This window comes from Centroberyx gerrardi, chromosome 10, assembly GCF_048128805.1.
Source record: "Centroberyx gerrardi isolate f3 chromosome 10, fCenGer3.hap1.cur.20231027, whole genome shotgun sequence".
Taxonomy (NCBI): Eukaryota; Metazoa; Chordata; class Actinopteri; order Beryciformes; family Berycidae; genus Centroberyx; species Centroberyx gerrardi.
The window spans coordinates 29,860,979-29,881,408 of record NC_136006.1 but is presented as its reverse complement, the minus strand read 5'-3'; the positions used below and the strand labels follow the sequence as shown (position 1 = coordinate 29,881,408).

At 41.3% G+C, this 20,430-nt stretch overlaps 1 protein-coding gene across 1 annotated transcript; it reads right to left on the bottom strand.

Annotated features, from left to right (window-relative positions):
- Window positions 1-11,880: 11,880 nt before the first annotated feature.
- Window positions 11,881-19,671, bottom strand: hnmt (histamine N-methyltransferase). Its single transcript, XM_071915768.2, has 7 exons — window positions 19,580-19,671; window positions 18,114-18,260; window positions 17,527-17,579; window positions 16,511-16,618; window positions 14,824-14,954; window positions 14,546-14,639; window positions 11,881-12,424 (listed from the first exon to the last, which is right to left on the bottom strand). Exons 2-7 carry the CDS (start codon window positions 18,248-18,250, stop codon window positions 12,063-12,065), a joined length of 885 nt encoding a protein of 294 aa, XP_071771869.2. The 5' UTR covers window positions 18,251-18,260; window positions 19,580-19,671; the 3' UTR covers window positions 11,881-12,062.
- Window positions 19,672-20,430: the final 759 nt, after the last annotated feature.

Genomic DNA, 20,430 nt, shown 5'->3' with positions numbered 1-20,430 from the left:
CGATACGAAATGAGTGGCCGGAGTATAGTTCGGGGGATATTCCTGATTTTGACAGTACTCGGCGGAGATGTTGGTGGAACCAGAAGCGTGTTGCGATCCCTCCGGACTCTGTGATGAAAAGAGGGTCTCGGGGTGAAGCGTAGCGAGCTAGTCTGGAATTTATGTAGTTGTATAAAGGTTCGAATGGGCTTAAGTATGAATCTAGGCGAAACAGGATGATGGGATGTGACACGCCAAGTTGGTCGGTCTTGCTAAATTTGAGGTTGAAGACGAGGGAGTCGGGAGTGTGGACAGAGAGGTCAGAAAGACTCGCATGGCGAGACGGATCGTAGATGGAGGTGGTGGAGGTGAATTCTGAACATCGCAGAAATCCGAAGAAGGCCAGGAGGAACATGGATTCGAGGGTGGCGTCGATAAAGGGGGATAAGTATCCTGTGCGAAGGGTTTGGATGCAACGTGTGAGGAGGTCTGAAGTGAGGGGTAACCGTTTCGATGGGAGTTGTGGCTCGGCCTTTCGAAGACCTTTAATTAGCATGCTGATGTGGGAATGAGAGACGGAAGGGCATGGGGCACCAGTGAGTAATTTCACGAAGAAGTTGATGCTACTGATGTAGACATGGATGGTTGAAGTTCTGACATGGAGGGTTGAATGGGCGTAGGTGATGAAATTGGTTAAGGTTAAAACATCTAAGGAAGGAAACGGCAGATTGTGGCATGTGTGAAAGGCTTTGAAGCAGTTCCATCCTGTAAGATATGATGACAGTGTTCGGGGAGCAAGGCTATTGAGGATGGCTTCTTGGGATGCTGAGGCCAGGTGTTGGAGCTGCGGGGTTAGTTGAAGATGGTGGCTGAAAACGGTGGAACTGGAGTGGGATGGGAGTCGGAGTCTGGCGCCAAGAGTTTGAATTTCTGGAATGAGAAGCGAGACAGGGAGTCAGCAATGGTGTTCTTGTAAGCGGGAATGTGATTGGCGCGGATGATGAATTGGTGTTGAGCTGAGACCAGAGTAAGCTTGCGCATGAACTGCATGATGTCCAGTGAGTGAGACCGCCCTTTATTAATTATGTCAACGACTGCGGTGTTGTCCGTATGCATCAGAATGGCCTTCTTGGACCACTCGTGCCCCCAAAGGAGTGCTGCTATCATGATGGGGTACAGCTCGTAAAGAGCGGAGGAAGGAGAGAGGGAAGAAAATTCAGGCGGCCATTCGGATGAGAACCACCTCCCTCCGTAATAGCCGCCGAATCCAATAGAGGGAGCTGCATCGGTGTACAGCTGGATGTCCTCGGGCTGGGTGATGTGGTCTTCGTAAAAGAAGGTTATGCCATTCCAGGAGGAGAGGAAGTGTTGCCAAAGCCTTAGTTCCATCTTGCATGCGTTGTCTAGGACGATGTGGGCATGCAGAGAAGGTACGGCAGCGGCTATGGACAGGAGATGAGAGAGGAAAGATCGACCTTGAGGGATTATGCGTATGGCATAATTGAGATGGCCGAGCAGAGCGAGTAGCTGGCGTTTGGTGCATGTGTGAGCGAGGAGGTAGTTTGAAAGAAATAGGGAGATGCGGTGTATTTTCTCGACGGGCAGTGAGGCTTGGAAAGAGACGGAGTCCAGTGTGATGCCGAGGAATTCAAGTGAAGTGCTGGGTCCTTCTGTTTTCTCTGAGGAGAGAGGGACGCCGAGTTCGGAGAAAGCAGATGTCAGAGTCGTGAGACCATATGATGGGGGTGAGGATGGTGGTGTAACGATGAGGAAGTCGTCTAGCAGGTGGACGACATATGGGAGTTTATGGTTGTTGGTGAGGATCCAGCAGAGTGCTTCGGAGAGGGAGTCAAATATTTTGGGGCTGCTTTTGCACCCGAAGGTAAGACGGACGGAGAAATAATAAGCGCCCTTCCAGAGGACGCCGAAAAAACGCCAGTAGTCTGGGTGTATAGGGAGGACTTTGAAGGCACTGGTGATGTCTGCTTTGGCCAACCAAGCGCCTTGGCCTGCAAGACGGATGAGTGAAATGGCGTGATTAACGGTTGCGTACTGCATGGAAAAATCTGGACTGGGGATGAGACTGTTGATGCTGGGAATGGAGGAACCATGGGGGGATGAAAGATCGATGATGAGCCTCTTCTTGCCAGAGTATTTCCTGGTGGCAATGCCGATTGGACTGATTCTGTGTAGTGGAAAAGGAGGGCTGTTAAATGGGCCAATCATGAAACCCTCCTTTACCTCTTTGGCTAGGAGTTTATCGACGGTGTCAGGCTCCACGAGGGCTGACTGAAGATTGTGACATGTATATGAGGAATCTGGGATGACCTGGATACCTGGGTGGAAGCCATGTGTGAAGCCGTGGATGAGGAAGTTGACGAACTCGGGATCTGGGTGACTTTTTAAGGCGGTGGCTAGGGCGTCGATTTTAATTGGTGTGTTGAGGTGCTTAGAAAGTCATGAACTGTGTTTGGTGGGGTTGTGAGGACAGGTGGGCCTGGAGTGGGCGCCTCCACAGAAGGAACAGGTGTGAAGGAAACGGCAGCTGGACACGTTGCAGCCTAAATCATTGAAATTATTGCACACCATCCTGCCGCCCTGGTACAGGATGGGTCTTCCCCTTTTGTCGAAGCCCTGAGGTGTGGAGCTGTGGGGAAGTGGCTGAGTATCAACCGGTTTGGGAGTGATGGGTGGAGGAGGGGCTGCGGGGGAGAGGCGAGAAAAAACTGGAGGGTTAGTAGCAGGAGCAAAGAAGCGTGCAGCAGGAGCAGGGTGGCGTGTAGCAGGAGCGAAGGAGCGTGGAAGAGGAGCAGCGATGGTGCATGCTGTAGCAGGATGGGATGGTGCGCCACAAAGCTCGCACGCTAGGGCGGAACGGGCTGTGAAAACGCGACAGTAGAGCTCTGAGTCCAGGGAGCCCCAGTATGTGCCCTGGTTGAATTGGTTGATGCGTCCTGCTGCTTGGGAGGCAAAGAGAATATGGTAAGTGTAAAATCCGGTGCCACCAAACCGCAGGGCCATGTCCAGGATAATGGACATGTAGTCGTCAAGCTCTGCCCTGCGGTCGGGGAAAACTGAACAGATGGTGTCACGGTAGAGAGAGAAGGCATATGCAAATTCTGTGGCTGTGAGTTCTCTGGAACGGTTTGGCAGAGGATGTCTCAGCAGGACTGGTCCTTGGGTGCTTTGCAGCTCCCTGGGATAATGGTGATTGGACATGGAAGGCTGAAGGAGCTGAGCGAGATCGACGTAGTTACCCGAAATGATGTGTTGCCTGAGGGTGGATGAGACCGGGGATGGTCGCGACGCTGAAGCAGGGTGAACTGGAGGCTGCGCGGAGGCTAATGTGAAAGGGCTGGCTGTGGGAAGCGCTGTAGGTAGAGAAGGATTATCGGATGGGTAAAAAACATTTGGGTGATGGGGAAGGGGGGGTAGGGGTTGGGGAGGGAGGGGAAAAAGGATAGGTTAGTAGGAAGTAGGGGTGTGGGACCGCTATGGCTTGCCGCTGTCGGGGCGCTCTGGTTAGTAGAGCATACTGGGATGGAGGAGGAAGAGGGGGCCAAAGGAGCCAAGGAAGCTGTACTGGCACTGGCTGAAGGAAGGGAAGATGAAGGGATGCTGGGTTGAAGGGATGTATGTGCAAGGGTGTTTTGTGCAGCCTGCGGACACAGGGATGACAGAAAAGAAGAAAAGAGACGAGACAGATCGGAAACAAAGGGAGCAGGCACAGGGGGAGATACGACCTGGCCCTCACGACTGAGGGCTGGAGTGGCTGGATGCGGCGTGATGACGTCATCGGGGTTAGTCCCGACGGCGGCGACGTTGGTTTGAGTACCCGGAAGCACGGGAGTGTTTGCTGATGTTGTCGCGGGAGGATTAGTGCGGAGAGAATTCGTGTAAAGCTGAAAAAGTTTTGCTTTGTTGTCGTTGCGGTGGAAGAAGATTTTCTTTTCCTTGAGGACACGCTGCAAGCGGGCGACTGTCCAGTCGGATATGTCGGTGGCGCGACGACACACATTGTGTGTTTGGGGTGAATCCGGAGTTATTTGTTGGCGTTGCCTGGGAATAGATCGCCTTGATCTTGAACGGTTGGAGAGATGATGAGTGGAAGAGGGGATGTCTCCCCTCGAACGACGACGGCGACTTCTACCTCTGTCGGAACGCGGAGGTGAGGGGGGAATCTCGTTGGAACTGCTGGATGGAGAGTAATGGACGATTGGCTGTTGAGGAACCTGGATCACCGAGCGTAACCGGGATGGCTGAAAAGTTTGAACCGGCGCTTGGGGCTCATCGACGGACGGGGGAGACTCCGAGACCGCGGATCTTGGTGGATCTTGGTCGAACAGGTCGTTGTCCGAGATGAAAAGCTGGAGCTCGTGATCCATGGCGAGATCAGGTAAGGGATCGATTACGTATAAGTTTATCAAAGCTCGGTCTGTCTGAGAACGTACGCAAAACGTGAGAACTGAGACATGCGAGAGAGAGAAAAGGTCATGGTTAGGCGCGTTTAAATAGGGTGGAGCAGGAAATTGAATGTGTGCTTGAGGCGTGGTCTTGTTCCCGAACTTTAGTTATAATAATAATAACTTCATAAAAAGGGGGGAAAAACCTGTGCGATGACCATGAGGAGTCACATTGTCACAGTGCAATAAATACAATATACATGTGTACTCATGTATGTACATATGCACATAAATTGATATACCTATTAATGTAGCATCTACACATATATACTGTGCATAACTTTACCCATGCACATATGTACACACAAATAATTGATGTCCAATCAATAACAGATTTTGGGCCACTCCATGCTCTTCTGTTGGCATAGTTTGTCTTTTTTATTATCTAATCCTTTTTAATTGTATCGGGATTGATTTTTGTGTTTGTGTTGTATCTGTGTTGTCATTGTGTTTTTATTGTGCGTTGCTGCAGGCTGAATCTCCCTTGTGGATAATAAAGTGAACTGAAGTGAGGAAAACAGACATGTGAATGTACATGATGTAGTCACATTAACAGGTCTACAGAGGACATATGCTTTTATATTCACATTCCTTCATCAGGAATGAAAAATTGGTACATATTCAGTCCATGCTGCTTAAAGCAATTTAAATAAATAAATATTGAATGAATACATGAATGAATGAAAACAAATAAATAGAAGAAGGAAAAAGAGAAAAAAACATGAAAAGAAAAAAAGACAATGTATATGTATGCATTTGAGGGCTTCTCCAACCAATGTAATTTACCAGCAGTCATCCAATGTCACTTATACTTATAGATTATTGTATTAGTGATTACAGTACATAATCTGGACAACTATTCAAGTGGTTAAAAGGGTTGACATACAACATCCATAAATAATATCATGTAACGAAACCTGGTACATTATGAAACTGTAAAAAGAGTTGGATCAGGTACTTTAGAACTAATGTTTTCTGTGTTTTATGAAGTTAAGATTTTCATTTCAATGGGATATCCACAATTAGAAAAATAAAAATAATAATAATTTGTATTCTTCCAAAAAGGATTGCTAACCCTAACCCCAACCTAAGAGAGTAAAACACATAATAGAAGATTATTGGTTTACTCACTATCTAAATATATTTGTGCATAAAGAAGTTACATTGTATTTTCATAAATAATGGGCAATGAAAATAAGAGATTTTTTTTATTTTTTTTATTTTTTAAGAAAACCTTTGATGACTCTGACCTGGCTCATATTGTATGTTGGGTCATGTTTTTCACTTTCCAGTGTTTCTCAAGCTCAGCAGCAGTCAAGCAGTCAGCAGCATATCTGTGTTAAGAAAGAATAATCATAACTCAAACTACAAGTTTTACTCCAATGATTGCATCACTCGATCAGTTCTTGCATCAAAAGTTCAATAAATAGCATAGTGGGGTGATAGTGCATCAGTAGGGGACACTGTATTCCCATTATTATGGACTGGGCCTTTTAGAGAAGAGGAAGATGAAGCAGGTAAAATGACATCATGTTTTATATCCTGAAGATAGAAAAATATGGACTGATCCACTGTTGTTGCTGGAGTATTTTGATTTTTTTTGCTATTTTATTTTGGAGTGAGTCTCCTGCTGGCATTAAAAGATGCTTATTGTATGGAGGCGGATTATCAATATTTTAAACCAAATGCGTTGCATCAGAGCACGTGCCTGTACTTCACTATATGTGCGTCTCTGTATTGGTATACAGTCTGTTGATAGCTTATGTAACCATGACTTTGATTGAAGCGGTGTTATGGCTTGTCTGGGTATATCATTAATACAGTTTGGTTAAATTTCAAACAGCTTCTGCCCCAGTTTACAAGTGCTTATCTACCATTATCCAAACCACAGGTAGGCGGCATCCATGTCAAGAGTTCATCATGTTCTCATTGACCTGAAATAACTCCTGCTGCACCATTAGCCCACAGTTTATCATTTTCTGTGACATTTGAATGAGGTTTCATATAGAGCGGTGCTTCTTAATCTATGGGTTTTTCTCTGATGCCCACATTACAAAAGTACCATGTTTCCCTTAGACTTGGTAGTAGGATAAGACTAAATCCTCCGACTCTGGGACTTGGGTTGAAAAAGATTAAGAAGCTCGGAAAAAAGTATATGGGTCAGCTCAGTCAGCGCAAAAGTTAATACCTAACTTTTAGTACTAGGAGGCTGCTTATATTTTCAGAATTACCTGCTGCCTCTCTCACATGTTCCACCTGCAATGCCCATGACAACGAGATCAGATTTTCTATCTCCAATTTTGCAAATCAGAATCTATACTTGGAAGAGCGTGCCTCATTAATGCATATAGTACATTCTGATATGCAGAATCAAGTATCAGCGGCGGGAAGATAGTTTCTCCTCCGAGAATTGTATTAGAGAATAGAGTATATAGGTGTTTTTTTTCAATAACGCTGGTGTTAAAAGGAGGTTTCCAAGAACCAGACAGGCCTGGAAGGACTCCATGTGCCTGCCGTCATTCTTTAATACACGCCTTGTTCTTTCTGATGCTGAGCGTTCACTTCAGCAGAGACGGGGGGTGAAACAAGGGGAAGTGTTTCTAAACTCCAAGTGGTTTTAAATATGAAGTGATTTTCATTGCTCTGTTTGAATGCGTGTTCAGTTGGCAGTAGAAACCAGAGAAGCTCAGGCCTCAGGATTTGGCACTTTTGTGAGTGAATTTCCTTTTCAATGCATTCCGGTCAAAACACTGTATCCAAGCAACCGGAATGATCAGAATAAATCTTCCGACTCTGGGACTTGGCTTGAAAAAGACTGAGAGCCTCTGAGAAAGAAGGGTACGGGTCAACTCTGTCTTACAGTCATGCATAAATTAAAGGTGTCATATTATTCCATTGTCATGATTTTGTTTTCAGATATACTATGGCTCAGGATAACAATCATGTTCTTCATAATGTTTTGGAAATACATTTTTAGTTAAAAATGTAATTGAATTAGTTAAATTGAATGAATTTGAAGACTGAGTCACAGGCAGAACAGTCATAATACTGGACTCTGATTGGCCGACAGCACCAGCTCCTCAAAAGAGGGAAACCCTGCTGAGTGGAGGCTTTCCAGTTCAAAATGCTGCAAAATAGCATTATTATAGTTTGGGATTTTTCATTTGTTTGTAGTTTTCAGTTTTTATTTCAAATTCAGTTTAGTTGAAGTTTTAATTTAGTTTTCATTTTTGACAAATGTTTAGGGTCCGTAAATGTCTATGTATCTAGTGGCGAATTGTTTTGTTGTTATCAAATCATCCAAATGAAAAACACTGAGATTTTTCTGTTTAATAACTGAATATCATTGCATAGAAACTGTAGCTGATATTATATAAATATATAAAATTTGTATTATCTTTGTAAGGTACAGCAAATTCTAGAAAGTGTAAATACAAAGACTGCAACAGTTCACAGCACACGTGAAGTATTACACAGTTTCTATCAGGAAGACTAAATCCACCCACCTCTCTCTAGTTTCATTCATGCTTTCTCTTTACCCAATCAGAGTTGGCGAACACTTTCCCTCTTTTTCCAGAGAACCAATCAGAGTTAGCCGTCACTTCCCTCTCTTTTTCAGAGAGCCAGTCGTCTAAGTGACAGGAGTATAAACACATCACAGACCATGCTATTGTGCTACTCACAGATCTATACTGTATGCTGCTGTCATTCCAGTCGCTGTGCTTACCTTCGTCCCTCCATCACCCATCACCACCAATGTCCAGGCTCCAGAGGAACTCCCCAGGGGGGCTTCCTAATTCCTACGTCCATCCACGGATGTGCTCCTAACTTCATGAATGGGATTCATGGGAGGAGTTTCTCCATGGAGCTTACGCCAAAGTTTCCATCATGTTTCGCTTCTGAATAAAGTTTTCATTTGAGCATTCAACCTATTCTCTCCTGATTGAAATATAGACATAATGGCGCTAGAGAAGTACAAACATTACACTCAAGTAGTCCATGATGTTACTGAGGTAGTTTGTTGAGAGCACAAAGCTCCCGCCCAAGCAGGCTTTCTGCAGATAAAGATGGGAAGAGGGTGAAACACGCTTGAGGGAGTGTTCAGTCAGGTTGTGTTATATGGAGTGCTTTACATGACAGCATCGGTGTTGCGGCCTGAGAGGTGATCTTAGTGATCTTATTTGCAGTGTGTATGATTTTGACCATGGGGGTGCAGGGTATGTTTGGGTGGAAAGAATACTAAAACATCCTACTCAAGTTTCAGGTGTGAAAATCTGCTGAAGTAAAAGTAAAAAGAAGCTTATTTAAAATGTACTCAGAGTTACAAAAGAGAACTTTGTTACGTGTGATCTTTTCCATGCAATTCAAAAAGGATGAGAGCACAGTTCAAACTAGATTCTTTTAATTGGAAAAAATAGAAATTACAAAGTAAATCCAGATTACTCTTCTCTTCTTTGCTGACTGAAAACTGCCAATGAGCAGTTTTGTAAACATCCAGGTGCAGATAAATGGGAAATGGAGTGTGTATGTGGTGACAGAAGAGCTGAGACAGTCATGGGACAATTAAGTTATCATTTTTAGTACATTTTCATTTCATTTGCCTGTATGAGTGACACCCCTCATTGTTAGTGAATGCATTTTAAAATATATTCTTCCTATCTTCAGAGAATGATGAGGAGACGACAATTATCTTAATGAACATGTTGCAGCTTTAAAGAGCATGAACAGCTACTGGTTATGTCACAGACCGCTGGTCCTTGTTTCAAGAGAACAGTGAACAGAATTTTGCTAAGCCAATGTATTTTCTTCCTTTATGGCTTAGTCTTTTGCCTGTTGTATTGGGAAAAAAATACATCCCCAAGATTCAAAGATAGCTTTAATATTCATATTGAACATGGAAGTTAATTGAGTGCATGCATTTCTTGCTGCGCAGGCCTTGTCTGCTGCGGTGCTGTGAAAACTCATACATTTTTAACTTGATTTTATAATGGCCTGTATGAGTGTTAGCTGTACAGGAGCTTCAAAGAGTCTGTCCTCCTCTACTGCTCCTCATGTACAGTGTGCCAACGGCCTAACAAGTCGGTCTACAGGACAGCAGCATCTAGTGGCGTTGTTAGCGTTCAGGAAAAATAGCCAAAAATTCTCTCATTCATTCTATACATTTCTCATATTTAGCTTTTTTTTTTTTTTTACAGACAAGATAGCTTTAGTTCAATTTTTGATTTTTCACAAAGTCTAGTTTATTATTTATTTTTATTTTGGTATATAACTGGCCTGAATGGAAGGGTTTCAGTAAGGCATTGACTGGAGTTAGTCTGAAACTGCCTGTAGGATAAACCCCTTGAGATGCACCATCATTTTCAGGGGGGTCCTATTACATGATAATAAATAGAGGAAAATTTGAATTCCTAGGGCCCCTTTAATACCTAACTTTTCATGTTGGGAAGCTGTTAAAGTACTGACTGCTTATATTTTCTTAATTATTGGATCACTCTAATATCCTTAATATGAAATTTGTCCCTATTGCAAAATATCAACACAACTTACCCAGAGCAGATGTTGTTACTGGTAAATGAAATACAGTATATATCAATAGAAGATGAGGTGGAAAGGCAGACTCTAATGTATTTCTACTGTCAGTTACTGAGGCTCACCTCAAGATGGTGCCAATACTTCAGCTATATTAGCAAAAATCCTTCTGGTTGAACAGTGAGAGCAGCTGGGTATATACAGTACATGTCTATTTACATTACAACCAATATGCTGCACGTATCAGTATATACTGTGACGACCCTCCTGCTCTGCCGGCTGCTGCTCTGTGTGTCTTGTCTGTCCTGTAGGAGCCTGGTAGGCGGGATCGTCTTTGGGCTTAAGAAGGCCTCGGACTATCAGTGTCTCTCTCCCCCCTCACCTATGCACACCTTTTGTTCTGTTCTTTTGGTTTGATGTAGTTTCTTTACCCCTTAGTTTTAGTTAATAAATCGTTGTTTTAACTTTTACTTTGGCGTATGTCTCCCCTCATTGTTACTTCCTTGAGCCGGGTTGTAACAATACATAACACAGCTACAATTTGTATGAAATGTACAGTACTGTGCAAAAGTCTTAGGCACCCTAGATTTTTTATATACATTTTGTCTTAGATGTTTATTTGTTTTCCGCACTAGTGTGTCAGCATAGACTGCTCTTTATTGTAATTTTTTGTTTATATTTAGAAACTTATTTCATTATTTTTGAAAGCATCTTCACTTTAAAGATTTCTTTTTACATGTGCCTATGACTTATGTCAGTACTGTATGTCAGACTATAATTACATTTGAAGTGTGCAGAGTTGTATTCTAGTTGGTATGTTTTGTGTGCATTGACCAAGCTAGAGCCCTAAAACAAAAATCAGAATGCTCAGTAGGTTGAGGCATAAAATGTATGACATTGACCTGGAAGAGCATGAAGAATTTATACTGCAAATATCAAATATTTAATTATATTTACTTAATTTGTCATATAATCATCATGTCATTTCCATTTTCTGGTCAATAACAATTGGCCAAAGTAAGTGATACATCTCATTAAACGATGAATCACTTGATCTTCAAGTCAATTAATTGAATTTTGCTGCTTTAGTTTATTTGACGTTGATAACATTGAACTGGACAAACAGTGTTTTTAAACAGTTACTACGCTGCATTAAAGTAATTCATAGTTTAAAAAAAAAAAACACTTTAAAAAATGTAAATACAGATGTGGGACTAGTCAAAACAATTCGAATTTTTGTAGTCAAACGTTAATTCCAAAATATTGAAAAGTAGGGCTACTATGCAAAAAAAGAAGATAATTCATTATCAGCAGGCACTGGTGCATGTTTTTTTAGTTGCTTGGCTATATGCTCTCTGGTGGATCTAAAAATGATTTCTATACATTTCAAGATAAAACAGTAAACAGCAAGGGAGCAAAAATTCATATGGACAAAAATTCACACAAGTGCGTTAAGTCCATAAAAAATTAATAGCCTACACTGCATGGAGAATTAAATAATCCATTTTCCATCCATTTTGATGTTTCCAAAGTAATATGACCCATGATAGAAAGAGCAGCATCGGCTGCCAACGTGTCAAAACATTAACTTTCGCATTCTCTCTATCTCATTAAAACTCTGGATTTCACACTCCTAGGAATTCAGGTAATTTACAAGCAACTAAAAAACGTGCTCGGAAAAATTTACAAGCAAGCTGTTTTTCCTTTGCGCACAACTTACAAGGTTACAAACAATCAATGAAAAACACTGCAATTGATTATAAAAAAAAAAGTGTTCTTGAGAAACAAAATCAATCAAAACACATCCAAACAGATTTTAGACACCTAAAGGGGTGCAGGTCGTGTAAAAGTAAGTTTTCACAGAATTAATCAGGTAAAACGAGATACATTCACTTTACACAAAGGCTAAACGCTTAATTATATACAATCAATGAAGAATTACAGCTTAAAAAAACAAGATATTTTCACTTTACGCAAAGGCTAAAAGCTTAATTATATACAATCAATGATGAATACGCCTCAAAAAATTGCAATCAACGACTCGGTGAGCAATCTATTGAAACATGCCACATTTTTGATTACTCTTAACGACTAAGGCAGGGGGTCGACCAGCAGCGCTCCCAGGTTGTTGTTGAAGATAACTCTGCCGTCGGACTCCACGCTGCAGTCCGGGTGGCGCAGCAGCTCCAGGACGCCCGCCTTCAGCTCGGGGGAGGCCGTCTTGCTGAAGTCCAGCACCTCGGTGAGGAAGTCCAGCAGCAGCTCTCCCTTCTCGTCTCCCTCGGCGAAACACTCGGTGATGTCCATCTGGGACAGCAGCTCGTAGCTGCGGTAGCTCGCCCCCTCGGAGTCCAGCAGGCTCTTGATGTCTCCCGTGGTCACGCACTGGCTGATCTCCGAGTTGCACAGCTGGCTCCCGTAGGTGCGCCACAGCTTCCCCCAGCCGCTCTCACCTGGAGCGGGCCACATGGGAAGATGGGACAAGCGCAGGTCAGGCTACAGCACGCAAACAAAGGCATGTCAACAGGAAAGACATATTTGAAACATCTGCCTGAGTTCTACTGCTGAAAAATATTTCAAAATGAAAAGGAATGGGTCACCACATACGGAAATAAACAAAGACTGTTTTCATATTTTCTGGAGAGCATGTATAATAGAGGTATTTCAATCAAACCCCATGTAACCAAAGTCAGACATGAACGGAAGAGGATTAGGGCCACATATGGAAACAAATGTCAGTCTAAAGTCAGAATTCTGAAATTAAAGTCAGAATTCTAAAACCAAGTAAAAGTTGTATTATTGTGAAATTTTTACTTTACATTATCCATGAATAATAGAGAAGGAAGGCAGATCCTGCACATGCTATTCCAGCTTTGGAAACCCTTGTCTGCTGAAGTGGGGAATTCATCTTGCACATGTGTACAACTATTTAACATTACAATATTACCATAATATGCATGTATGAAACATGAGCACCTGCTTTTTTACTAATTTAAAGACACATATTATGCTTCTTTGCCTAAATCAAACAAGTCTCTCACAGAAATAAATGTATTGGTCTGACTCATTGACTCCCAGCCAAAAAAGCAGAAGCAGTCTAGTCTACCTAACGGTATTTTCAGTGAAAATGGAAGTAATGGGAAGTGAGAACTATCGCTTCACCTTCATCGCTTTTACTGTCAGCCTTAGCTGCCATTTTAATCTCCCACAATCCTTTTTTTCATGCAAATGAGTTTTGACAACATCACAATAACAGAACATTGAGAAGTTTACATTGATATGACTGCTATATATATGTCGCAAAATCTTTGTATGATGGTAAGACAACACATACTCTAGCATTTTCTAGCTATAAGCAGTGCTTCTGTGTATGTATGTTAGATGTTATAAGCTATCGTTTGCTAACAGTTCAGTTTCTAATGTTAGCTAGTGTAACCCAGCTGAACAAACTGGTTGAAATAGAAATGAATAAAGTTATAAACAATTGAACTATTGACTTAAGTTTGAAGTTAATCTTTTGTTTCACCCATTCCCACCCCTTACTAAAATCAACCGGAAGTTGCGCAGTGCAGTTTACGAGTGGAAAAAAGTGCGTGATACAGTTCCTTCGAGTCGCCATGTTGAGCTAAAAGTAGTTGCTCCGTGTAACAATGTTGAGCTTCACAAAAGTTGAGAAACACTAAGAACTAAGGCAAAACGGTTATTGAAGTCGAGCAGTTATCAGATGATAGCGAAACGGTTTCCCTGCAGAAGCCACGAGACCGCCAGAAGTGCCGGTTTCATCTTAATTAGTTGCACTTCACATGCCTCGGTCAGGTCTTTTATTGAGTGAGAAGATCCAGTGAAGAAGATCCAACAATTCCAGTAGATGGCGAGCATCCCAGCTTGATTTCCAGGAACCCGGATCTACATTGCCACTGAAACAGCCGGATGAACTATCTGCCTTGTGGTAGGATCATGCTAGTCACCTGGATTGGTACCAACTCGAACACACATTATACTTAAAGAGTGCACTCTGACTCCATCTGATCTGAACTCAAACAGAGTTGGCTTTGACCAATTTTCCTCTATGGTCATCAGACACTGACTTGGAAGTTACTTGAAACTGTGGAGAAATCCCACATAAGGACAATTGATACAACTAAGGACAATTTTCTTTGGTTTAAAGGGCCCAGTTTTTTATTTTTCATATTCATGTAAATGTGATGCAAGTTGCATTGTTTTGCTATTCATAGGCAAACTAAAGTAGCAGTTAACTGAATTCACTTGTGTTGTGTCTATGGTTATTGCACTCCTTTCGAACCTAGAGCGAGGTGTACTTACCCAGGAGTGGGTTACACTAGCAAGGCAGTTAGCCTAACTTTACTGCATCCACCACAGAAGAAGAAGGCAGCTGATCAGCTAGGCAGCCAGAGAGCTGAGATCACATTCAGAATGAACTGATCATTAATTAGGCCCATATGTCATCACCGCAAACACAATCTGTAGTATTTTGAGTCCAACTCTAACCCCAACACATCTCAGCCAAATAAAAGCTAAAGTTAATGATCCCGCATAAGATCAACCCCCTTTACCAGACACAAGGATGATGAGAAGCTTCCCGTTCTTGTGGAGGAGGCTCCGGAAGAAGCCGATGGTCGCTCCAGGATCCTTGACATAGTACAGCATCTGTTGATTCCACCACAGATAATGAGCTGGTAACTGGATTCACGGAGCACCTAATTATAACGCTATGGAAGACAGATGTTCTAATGGGATTAATTGCCGTGGAGCGCTGCCAAATGAACGTGACCTAGATGTGTCACAAATACAGTATCCGTGCCAGAGACGCCGCTGCGTTTCCAATGCCAACCTGGATCATGTGAATGAAGTCGGCCTTCTTGGTCATCTTCTTCTCTCTCCAGTGCGCCTCGAACTCGGAGGAGGTCATCTTGTTCCAGGTGAATTTGATGTAAGCTAAATCTGGTTTCTTCGACACTAAAACTATAGACACAAAACAGACAGCCGATTGGTCATTATATTTACCCAATAATATCACAATGTCAAGAATCAGAATGTGTGTTGGAATACTGTCGCTTGGGTGGTACCGCTTTATTTTCTGGGTCCACAAGTTCCTAATATTTTCCTAGAAAGGAGCTGTTAATTTCTTAGGAAGTTTCCTGGAAAGAACCATTACATTATGTATTAATTACAAGGAAAATAGAGAAAGAGTTCAATGGTAGTTGGTAGTTGGTAAGTACCTGGTCATTTCTTTTAGAGTTTCCAAGACAGAACCATGAAATTATGTAGTAGTTATATAGTAAATTTGAAATTAGAGAAGGAATTCAACAAATAACTATATGAATAATGACTTGGGCTACCAGATTGACCTCTGCCTATTATTTTTCCAATAAATAGTTTATAGTTTTGCAGTTTTTTCCAGGAAACTCTTTCTGCACATTTCTTGTACTTGGCAAATGGAAAACTGATTCAGATTTTAGAATTCATTGCATCATAACTTCAACAACAGTGATTAAATCGTCGATGCTGACATGCTGTCGTTTACCACATTATTCCTCCGCATCCCACTCCTGCCACAATGTAGGGGAGAATTTATTCAATGTACACCTCCGCCATCAAAAAACAGCTTGTTTGTATCGGTGTCATTCCTCATGGAAACCGATGGCGACCGCTTTCCACAAGCTTGCTCATTAGATTCTAGCTAGCAGTGCCGGTTGTTTCATGAGGAATGCTAACAAGGCAGTTTTGGGATAGTGGAAGGACAAATGTGGAATCTCCTCTGTGATTTGATCGAGGGTCACAAAATGCTAACAGTACATAAATTAGTGTTAGCCTTGGTTAGCCAATTAGCATTTTGTGGCCCTATTTGCACAGTTGTCTGACAACAGAAACAGAAAGATATGTCAATGACAACACCTGTATTGTGTTATACATCATGTTGAAACACAAAATAAGTGACACAGACAGAGTTATGGGCGGCAGAAAGTTAGCTTTTCAACTGGTTAGTTAGCATGAGCAGTGATAGCCACCAAAGACAAAAAACACTAGAAAAGCCAAGCCAGCGTCAACTAATGGCCACTTTAGAGCTGAAATATTTCAGCATTCAAAATTTTCATCCATGACTTTTCTTAGTCCCTCTTTCTGTACAAACCAGTGCTATTAGATTTTCAAAATAACAGAAGGAAATCCTCGTTATAATCATATTTACCCCGTTCAATTGACGGATTGCTGGCCCTCTCTTAAGACTCCCAAAATCCATTGGCCTTTCTAGTGTTAAATATATTTAAGGAATATAACTACACGTTATAATAATAATTAATTGTATTAGCACTAGTTAAACTTTCTAACTTTGTAACTCTCTAGTAAAACTATTCCTTATTTGTTCCACATTATTTATTAATCAAAACTATTTAAGAATGGACAAAATAGAATATTTTAACACATTTTTAGAATATATTCGAACACATATGCAGATATATCTCAGTGTGGTATCTTTTATAAATGTATGCCAGAGAATTGTATGCCTGTAAGGAGTGTACCTCTGTAGTTATGTAGCTGCTGGCTGCTAGGCTCCACCACCTCGTTATCCACTGTCACCCCTGGGTGCTTCAGACGGAGCTGGGAGAACATCTCTAGGTCGATCTCACCTACAGGCACCGGCATATAGTTTTTTATTCTCAAAACCAACCCATTCCTTGCAAATGAAATTTTGACCTATTTTTTACTGCGGTAAACAAACCATTAAAAATCATTTCCAGAAGATTGACGGGCACAATTTGAACAAATCATTTGCAAATTTCGTCAGCTAGCACAGCATCACAATCCTCACACGTTTGCTGTCAGATAGCACCTGTCAGTTTTCCAGGAAATAATGAATTTTGGTTGCAATAATCACAGGAAAAAAAACTCATTTCAACTCAAAACCAGGGGAGAATGAATGATAGAATATCAGTTATCACTATAACACTTATTCTAGGATCACTGGCCATAGGCAGGTTACTTTCTTCTTCCCTTATTAAAGCTGACAAGTTGACTGAATGCCATACAAAGGAGTAAATTTAGCCCAAGAAGCTCATATGGACAGGTGTTAGATTGAATAATACCCTGCGGGGGAGGTTGTAGTTATTCTAATAGATGTATAGTCCATTAGTGAAGCTGTAACATGACACACAAGGTAAATTAAAAGGATTGGTTTTGATAGAACTAAAAGGGTAACAGCACTCATGGGCGAGTAGCGGGTACTTCTTAGAAATAAATGGAAGCGCTGGAGACAAAGTGCAATAAAACTTTGGAGCAGTGAGGTGACATTGTCTGTTGTTGAGGTTAAAGATTAACCTGACAGCTGGACAGTTGCGTACAAACCCTTGAAAATGATCAGGGTAAAGGTTTTTATGTAACCGTCTACCACGGCCATAAATGACAGCACCGTGCTGATAGTAGCTCGACACATGAATGCTTCACCACCTTAGCTGTCTGCCACAGAGGTTGTTCAGCTACTCATTGTATCACATTCAACATATACTGCAGTAGTTTAAGTGTGTTAATGTGTTCTTACCTGCACCACTTCCAACTCCAATGACGTTTAGCAGGGACTTTCCATCTCCAATGCTAAGGGAAGAACACAAGACTGTGAGCCTTCAAGATAGATAAATTGACACCCGCCAAACTGCCAAATGTGGGTAAGCTGTGGCGTGTAACTGTCAATTCTACCAGCCAATTTGGCGGGTGAGGTTTGTTTTTTTTCCCAACAGAACATGCAACTACTAGCCACTACTAATGCTAGCTTCTACAAGATAAGTTAGCTATAATGTGCTAATCAGACGTGTTCACAACAAGACAGTGATGGTTAGCTGACCAGACACTATGGTTAGCTAGCTAACAATAAGCTGGCATTATCTAAACACTAAATCAATCAGATTTAAAAAACAGCACAGAAATTAACCATGTCTATTCAGTTCTGTTGAGATGGCCAAGCCGTACATTTAGAAATGCAACCAATTGTTCAGAAGCACTGTTGCCCAAGAGCTGAGGATCTCCAATATGGCCGCCAGAGAATGTGTCACGTCACCCTATGGCTCTATCTCAAACGGAAGGCAGCATTTCTTCCATTTAAGATGTAGCCTGTGTCTGTAGGCAGGTTACCTGGCCAGTATGTCTGGCAGAGTGCTGTGGATGAAGTCCTGCATACACTGATGCTCAGAGGAGCGCTCCAAGAACAGCTTGAAGGACTTCTGGTACCGGCTGTCATCATGAACCAGACTCTTCAGTGGGGATGCCATGGCAGGTATTCTATCAAAACACAGTAGATATTTCCATCAAAAACAAAGGAGGTTAAAGTGGCAATCTGTGACATCTGTGTTTTGGTTTTTATTTAAAATTTTGTCTCCATCTTTGGTGCTCAGCGCTCAGTGTTTCTGCACTGCACTTCCCAGAGATCACCTGTCAATCAAACAGTAGGGCGGGACCGTGACGTCTTTTTCCTTGGGTTTTCTGTTTGATTTATTGTAGGTGGCGCTCTTTTCTTTGTCTGTTCAGCCATGGTGGCTATTGCTGCTCATGCTAACTACCCAGTTCTTCTATTTATTCCAAAGAAGCCGCAAATATAAAACATGTCGCTATCAAAATCACTAGATGAATGCATTTGATTATTGGTAGAGGAAGAAAAATGTATAACCACTGATATGAATATTTTTTATTTTTTTATTTTATGTATCAACCCGCATTCCAATTTGAATAGCTCATTTCATGGAAATGTTTTATTCCACAATTGCAAGAAATATTTTTTTCTATCTTTGAAAATATATTGTTCAATGTATTATGACAAATTAAAAATGCAATAGCTTGCTAAACCACATACATTTTCATTGCTGTCCCTCTAATCTCTCTTTCTCAAAATTTTACATTACATTTTTAGAGGAATTTTAATAATTCAATAAAAAAATTTTAAAAATGTATAATGGAAGGATTAGTGGAAATCATATATTAGAATACATTTGTCTGGAGACCTCTAGTTCATATGGGAAATAAGCTATTGAAACTTGAATGTGTGTTGAAATTGTAATATTCCATTAAAAAATCTAATATGTAATATGTAATGTAATAATAATAATAATGTAATATGCTGTAAATGCTTTTCATCCAGTAATCCAGATGTATTCCTCAATGTGCTTTTACTTGTTTCTTTCACAAGTTATTGACGGTGGAAATGAAATGAAAACAGACAAATTTCCAACATGAAGCCAACTTCACACCGGCGGATGTCGACCTTCGCTAGGGGAGCGTCGAGAAACATGCCGACATTGAATATTATATCAGATTTTTTCGTCATGACAAGCCTGGCCGTTTACATCGAGTCATTTCCTATTGACAAAACCGCCAAATATAGAAATAGAGTCTTAGTTTCTGGCGATTTGTTGTTCTCTCGTGCACTTGATTAGAATGCATGTCGGTTATATCTGCAGCCAGGCGAAAGTGAACCTGAGTGCACACAAACTGTTGTTTTCTCAGTGAACGTGACAGAACCTGTTTTATACGGTACAGTCAACGCATTATGCATGTGGCGTTTATACTGCAGATAGGCTGAGACAAAACGCGACATTTTCACTTACGCGTCGCGGAGAAAGCAGGATCCAGAGCGGGGAGGGAGCGGAACCAGAACACCCAGCAAAACCTGAAGACTGCAATAAAACCCTCCCACCACTCTCACTTCTGCCTCCGAAAGACGGTCAAAGGTGGCTGAGAATATCCCTTAAGAAAATGGAATCCTATGATATTTTCGAGTATGATACCCTAAAGGAATATCATAGGAATATTATAGAAGCATTATAGTGACGCCATACTCTACGAACCAGTAATGCCTTAAAATAACCTTACATTTACCCCTTAATTCATGCAAAATCCCCTTATAATTAATTAATGGAGTTATTAATGGAGGAGATCCCATCAAAACCACCTTAAACACCCCTTAATTTGTAACTGCTTAGTTTGTAATTTAATGTAAAATTCAGAGAGACAGGAACTTTCCATTAATAACCCTTTAAACCATGCATAAAAGGCATGAAAAATCCCTTAAATATCATAAAGTCACTTAAAACTCAGCATTGAGCAGCCTACCACTATGATCCTATGGGAATATTAGAGGAATATTATATTGAACAAAAAATAACGTAAAAAGTAGAATAAGATCACCTTGAGCATCACAGATAGACTATAAGTCCTTATAGGAATATTATAGTGATACCACAGGAGATTAAAAAAAAATATCCAGTAAGTATTACAGTCACTGTAAACTTACTATCGAGTACCACAGAGACACTATAAGTCCCTATAGGAATATTATAGTGATTTTTCATTAGGGGTAATATGGACAGTTTTCATTTTGAATTGTGATTTATATATTGTCTCAACGTAAATCATTCTAATATAGTTAGTGTTTTTGAGAGGAGGGTCAATTTGAGAG